The sequence below is a fragment of the Pseudophryne corroboree genome, chromosome 5 (genome assembly GCF_028390025.1).
Source record: "Pseudophryne corroboree isolate aPseCor3 chromosome 5, aPseCor3.hap2, whole genome shotgun sequence".
Classification (NCBI taxonomy): Eukaryota; Metazoa; Chordata; class Amphibia; order Anura; family Myobatrachidae; genus Pseudophryne; species Pseudophryne corroboree.
In genome coordinates, this window is record NC_086448.1 from 660,363,179 (window position 1) to 660,370,545 (window position 7,367).

The 7,367-nt window shown below is 38.0% G+C and overlaps 1 protein-coding gene across 1 annotated transcript; it reads right to left on the reverse strand.

Annotated features, from left to right (window-relative positions):
• Positions 1-392: 392 nt before the first annotated feature.
• PPDPFL (pancreatic progenitor cell differentiation and proliferation factor like) lies at positions 393-6,651 on the reverse strand. The gene is made up of 5 exons (XM_063923703.1): positions 6,488-6,651; positions 6,083-6,195; positions 5,871-5,951; positions 5,100-5,199; positions 393-3,123 (listed from the first exon to the last, which is right to left on the reverse strand). Exons 2-5 carry the CDS (start codon positions 6,135-6,137, stop codon positions 3,111-3,113), a joined length of 249 nt encoding a protein of 82 aa, XP_063779773.1. The 5' UTR covers positions 6,138-6,195; positions 6,488-6,651; the 3' UTR covers positions 393-3,110.
• Positions 6,652-7,367: the final 716 nt, after the last annotated feature.

The window sequence follows — 7,367 nt, forward strand, 5'->3', positions numbered from 1 at the left end:
TACGATAAATGTTTTGTAAAATATAAATCCAGTGACAAACCCTGTGTACTTGGTACATTTGTGTGTCATTTTATGTATTTGTACTAGATAGTCTGTTGCACTGTCAGGGTTTAGTAGGACCAGGTGCAGAGACCTTGGGATGAAGAAGTTGATTTTTGTCCATTGAGAGTTATTTGCATATTGATCAATCATTTTTCTCAGGCTACAATCACAATTATATCCCTGCCTGACAAATCTAACAGGGCAATTTCCTACTTCCCTGGCCCTGCCATATAAATAGAACAAATTAGTGCTTTAAAATGTAACTACAGAATTAACATTTGAGGGTGGCGATAATGTTAATGCAGCTGTATACACTGGTTATTCCTGAAGAAAATCACCCAATACCAAAATAATAACAATATTTTATTTTATTATTTTTTTTACAAATATATCTGTACAAAATACAAACACCATATAAAAACATGTAGCATTGAACCATTTACCCATGAAAAATATGGATATAATAAAACAATAACAGACTTTTAAATCTAAGCATAGACTCTGCAAGAAAATATACATCATATTACATACTGTATGGGTTCACAGTCAATCAAAGTTGTGTCTCAGTTTAAGGTTTTACACTATGCTGAAGTTTATGTTTTAAATGGTGTTGATGCAATTGTCTCATTCCATATTTAGCCACAAAATGTGGTACTTTCTACCAGTGAAATTATCAAACATTTCCCAGTCCTACCCTAGCCACACCATATTGCAGATTGAATTGGCTGTTGCCATCCCATATCTGTTCTTAGGCGCTTATTCAGAGATGGATGGTAATTCGATGGTCATGCCAATTTCTGATTTTTTTTTAATCTGGTGGAGATCTGGTTCTGTGCAGTGCTCCAAAAGCTGAACCACTTCAAAAGATGCAGCATGATTTACATACTGATGGTATTTGGGGGCCGCAACAGAAAACGTTCCAGAAAAGGAAGGCTTGTTGGCCCCATTTTCTGGGTGTGCCGAAGCTTGTAGCTGTGTCCTGGGATGTAGTTTCATTGGCCCTGGCAGTATAGTGTTCCAGACAACCTGAGTAATCTAAGGGTTACTCAGATGTCTGATGGCCCAGCGACAGTGCTATTTTTCAGCAGGAACTAGCAAGAACTCGGTTCCTGAACCTCTTGTTAAATATTACATAATCAGGAACTGGGATCCTGAACCTGTCTTGGGCCAAAATGTATTTCCATAAGATAATTTTTATTTTACAGTCCATTTTGAGTGCCTTCTTTTCTAAAAACTATCTATCTAATCTAACTAAGTTTTATTTAATCATGAATATCTATCTATCTATCTATCTATCTATCTATCTATCTATCTATCTATCTATCTATCTATCTATCTATCTACCTACCTACCTATCTATCTATCTATCTATCTATCTATCTATCTATCTATCTATCTCTTTTTTTTATAGCGCCACCCCCAGACCCATTCCTGAACCTATTTTTCCAGAGAAAAAGTACTGCCAAGAAAGTTTGCGCAGTTGATCTGATGCTGCATCTTCGGACATAGCAGCAGATCAGAGAAGCTGACAGCGGGCATCTTCTTATACAAGACGCCTCCTGCACATTTTGCATGTTTTCACACAGAAGTGCTATTAGTGTTCACAACTGAATCAGGCCCTTAGAAATATAAATGCAGCAAAATACAGAGTGCAAAAATAGTATTGTGAAATGTGTACAATCTTATACTTAAACATTGCGCATCTGTATCGGAGTCAAAGAACAGTTATATTATCCAAGAATTTTGTTCCGCAGCAAACTTTAAAGTCTAATAACTGAGAATCGAACTATGTATATGCTGTATTTGCTCAGTGTGAATACCACCCTATAACAAGAGTTCTAAACACTAAACTTAAAATGTAGTGTCAACTCTAAATCCTATTCTATTTATGTGATATAGTAATGGTTCTGAAAACATTATCACTGTGTGGTTTTATTATACAGTATTTCTGGAACTTGTTTCTGAATGACAATTGATGATGTGCATGTATTCTCATAAACTACAATAATAATATAGTGCAAACATGAAACAACTAAGGTACTAAAAGGTGCATATCATATAGGGGGTCATTCTGACCCAATTGCACGCTGCATTTTTTTGCAGCGGTGCGATCGGGTCAGAACTGTGCATGCGCCAACGCCGCAGTGTGCCGGCGCATGCCAGACGGCCGAAGGCCGTCGTTACCTAGCGATCGCCTCTGCCTGATTGACAGGCAGAGGCAGTCGCTGGGTGGGAGGGGGCGGGAGGGGCATTTAGGGGGCGCGGTCCAGCCAACGCAGGTGTGGCTGGACCATTGGGGGAGGCGGGCCTCGCCAGCTGCGCGACGTCTCACGCAGCCGCTATGACCCGGGCAGCGAAGAGGTTCTCCCGGCCAGCCGCAGGAGCTGCGCTGGCCTGGAGATACTCCTGAAATGCAAAAGCATCGCCCCTGTGCGATACTTTAGCACTTCTGTGGAGGGGGGGGGGAGGGTGGTACTGACATGCAGGGCAGACTAGCCCTGTGCTGGGCATCCCCCTGCATGTCTCAGTGCCTGATTATAACTAATCTAAATTTGGCACGGCAAGATCAACTCGGAATGACCCCTATTGTCTTTTGCACACATTCGTATCATAATTATACTGGACATAATAGCCGCGTGCTCAATTAAAATATTATATTTCAAATAGGATAACAATGAATTACTATTGAATAATAGGTATATTGTTTGGCAATATAATTTGTTCTGCGATGCAGACTTAATACCATTGTTACTATTTTAATCTAATTGCAGTTGCATCCCAATTGCTGGGTATGAGTAATCTGCCCCAACTCCAAATGTAAATCTGATGATGTTCAGTCTGATTAATCAGGCAAAAATACAATATTTTTAGTCTGATTAAACATTTTGATTGAAATAAAAATGATTAGGTTGACATGTTTGGGTAAAAGAGAATATAATTAATTATCTTCTCATATGCAGAGTTGATTGTCTCCAGATAATATACTGTAGCTGGTAAATTTCTCCATTGGTATCCACTGAAGCAAGCCAGGGTTATTTTCTTGCAATAACATTTGTAGACAGAGACAATCAGCTGTGGTTCCTATTAAAGAAAAACATTTATTTTTATTCCTTCATTTATGGTACTGTGATATTAAATGCTCATTATAATATACCCTCTGTTTAGTTCCTTTCAGGGTACTAGCTTTCCTGGCAGATATGTCACCCAGACCAGGCTTATAATAGTGTAATTTTTTCGCATGTCATTTACATCACTGTGCAACTGTCTATAAAGAGGTCTTGCGATAAGCAAACACTAGCTGCATATGCACAAATTGCAACAGTAATATTTGCAATTAAAAAGTTAATTTAGAAGAATGGCTTCATAGCCAAATGAACATATTACATACACACGAAAACAAACACAAATTCCAATTATATTTAACTAACATTCGTTGTATTTAAATATATAATTATATTTAACTGGAGCTAATGCCTTATAGAAATACTTTTATTAAGCGGGATGTACAGTATCTGCGGAATAATAAATGGTAAACTGGCAAAATAGATTTACAGTACAATGAAAGCTCTCCTGGCAAGAACAATGCACAGGAATAAATCTATAGTGATAATTACTGTAATCTGTACATATAGGTATTATGTTATATGCTCAAAATGACAAATTAGCTCTTCACTCAAATATTGGCAGATCTGCATTGAAATAAATGGATGGAGTCCTCGCCTACTCCTACATTACATTGTTTATAATGCATTTATATTTGTATGTCACTTTAACCCTTTAGCTTCTGGAGAGGCTTTCCGTTTAGTATAGAATGATATTTTGATGTTTTACTACTTTGCTACTTTCATGACAGAAGATGCAATTGTTTATCTTGTTCTCTATCTGACTACAGTTTTAGAATTGTGTCTTCTTTGGTCAGGAGAAGTCAAATTCATTTTCTAAAGCTTCTTGGTTAAATTCTAAAAATGTATTTTATGGACTCATTTTTGATATGATGGCGACATAACTCAAGGTATTAAGGTGATATCCATTATACTACTTTAAAATAGTTAAACCTGGCAGCTGTGTTCCTAATACACAGAGCACTGTTATTACAGCACATAGGCATCAATACACTAAGACTTGGAGAGAGATAAAGTGGACAGCGATGGGTCTATTTACTAAGCCTTGGATGGAAATAAAGTGGACGGAGATAAAGTACCAGCCAATATGCTCCAAACTTTAATTTTTCAAACCAAGACTTCAGTTAGGAGCTGATTGGCTGCTACTTTATCTCCATCCAAGGCTTAGTAAGCAGACCACAAAGTACCAACCAACCAGCTCCTAGCTGTCATTTTTCAAACACATCCTGTAACGTGGCAGTTAGGAGCTGACTGGCTGGCACCTTATCTCCATCCACTTTATCTCTCTCCAAGTGTTTGGTACATAGACTCCATAGTCTCAGGCACACATTCATAGGCACTAATGCTAACAAGCTACAATCAGTGATACCCCTTTTCCACTAGCTCCTTAAAACACGGGTAAATGCGCGGGGGCGCGCATTTACCCGTGTTTTTCCCTAGTGGAAAAGGGTCCCCCTGCAAATTCCCGGATCAAGTGATCCGGGAATCCTACCCGGGTAGCTATCCGGGTTGAACACATGTTCAACCCGGCTAGCTGTCTAGTGTGAACGGGAGCCGTGTCGCTCGACACGGCTCCCGTTCACAGTGTATGGGAGGGTGACGCTGGGAGATCATGTGCTCTCCCAGCGCCGCCCCTGTCGCATCACTAGCAGCGTCACCAACCCGGCAATATGCCGGGTTGGGGAGTGCTGTCTGAAAGGGGGCTGTAGCACGGGTCGCAGCCGTGTCAGGCGACACGGCTGAGACCCATGCTACTAGTGGAAAAGGGGTATAAGTGTACTAGTTAGAACTACTGTCTTACATTGTTAGGGCCAAGTATGAACGGTAAAACAGAGGCATTATTCATCAGATAATGGAGATTTCACTCTGTGTTTTAAAAATATATTTCCTACATGTACACATTTTACAAAACCAACTACCCCACCCCAGACTTACTTCTGAGCAGCCATGACAATGCTCACAGATGACACAGGGACTTGCTCACAGTGAAAAAAGTTTTTTAGCCACCAGCATTTTTCAACCATATCAGGCAAACCTACAAAATAATACCAAGCCAGATCAGCGTCATACATTTCCCACGTGGATAGATTTGCTACCAGCTTGCCATGGCTATTTTCATGTAATGAGAGAGAGTAGCTATAAAAGAATTGCTTGGTAGATGTACTTAATATTTATTTTATAAATGTACAGCAATATGGCCCATCAATGTCCTGTGGTGATAATTATATGTCCATATCAATATCATATAGTACATAGCAATTTACTTTATTGGCTTGTATTGACTTGCCTTCCTGTAAATATTACTTACAAATTGCAGTAATGTGTTGTTTTTTTTCCCCAGTGATCTCTTTGTATTACCAGTCTGAATTGTCTACACTGTATATATTGCCAATGGCCTTGACACAGTACTCTGTGCTGAATCCACAACACAACACAACTAAATCAAAAGAATAGCTTTTTCTTGTATCTAGGAACAAGACAGCTAAACATATCTGACTTATTATATAGAAATTTGGATGAAAAACACAGAATTCAAAAATATTAAGCAATGTATTTACTTAAATTAGCAGAATTGCACCCAAGTTTGACCTGAAACTTAATCAATTTGCAGAAATCTGACTGCATATATCTAATGGGCAAGATATAAAACTATTATATAGCTTATTACATAGCTCATTATATAATCACATTAAACACATGCTATACCTTGATGAGATTTCTCCAGATCCGTTGGGATTCCGGAGTCTGAACTACTGGAGCAAATACTAGACTCTGAATTTAGCCTTGCTGCAAATAAAAGATATTAGTAGTTATGGAATAACTGTATAACAAAAACATTCGCACAATTTGAACAAAATAGAAGTTGTAGATTTATCTGGAGAAACTCTAAAAAACACATTTATCATTTAGCTTTTTACCTCTGTAGAACTGATTTTTTGCTAACAGGCAACCAGCTGATGGAACAGATGCCATGGTGCAAATTCCAACAACACTAGTATCAAGAGCAGCACAAAATTCAGCTAAACTGTACCTAAGAGACAAAAAAAAAAGAACAGAAACAATTATATTTAATTACAAAGCAGCACAGTCAGAACAGACTGCATTTTTTTCCAAAGAACAGTGGCATTGCTGGGCCTGTGTGAGTTGTACAGTACACAGATGGTTTTAGGATGGAAAAACATAGGAAAGCATAAAAACTTAAAAGTCTTGCAAATTAACTTAATGAACACACATATATTTAAGAAGCAAAGTAATTTGAAACATATAAAGATGCAGGAAACTTTTAAACAACACATACATTTATTTATGAGTCTGTACTTTACCTTCTGTGTTGGGTTCTCTGATGTGGTTTAAATGTGATTTATGTTCCATAAGATAAAATCTTTTCAGCATACAGCAATCGGCACTTTATATGCTAACTGTTTCTGTCTGTTAAAGATTCTTGCTCTAGGATGGGAAGACTCAAAGCTTGTTGCTCTTCGGTTTCTTGGGGACTGTTTATATAGAGTGCTTGCAGCATTAAGGGCAATGAAATCTGAGCTCAAATAAAGATTGCCAAATTATGGGAGGGATTTAAGGACACTGCGTCTGGCTGATAGTTCACACTGACATCTGTTATAATCTAAAGAGAGAGAACAGTACAAGACTTTTTTGAAAGGGGAACAGTTTCTGAGCTAGAACAAGATAACAGACTGAAAACAAATATAATATTTCAAAAGGAAAAAATTGAGAAATCAGTTAGTCATTTTCAAGTAGCTTATTCACACATATGCTTTGTTAAAATGGGTATAACACACAAAATAATGGGTCTGATTCATATTTGGAAGCAAACCATAACAAATAAGCAGATTTGCACTCTGGCAAACCCATGTTGCACTGCAGGTGGGGCAGATGAGATATAAGGGCAGATGTATTATTAATCAGATTATTCATGTGAAAATTATCCCTTTTTATCGAGGTGATAATAAAGGTCATTTGAACCAAATGTATCAAAGTGAATTAAAGTTCAAAAAGTGTATTTTCAGTAATAATCAAAACTAACGGAAAATGCTCACAGTATAAGACCATGGTGGTCATTCCGAGTTGTTCGCTAGCTGCATTCGTTCACTGTGCAGCGATGAGGCTAAAAAAAAGGCACTTCTGTGCATGCGTATGCAGTGCAATGCGCACACGCGATGTACGATTACAACAAATTATGTCGTT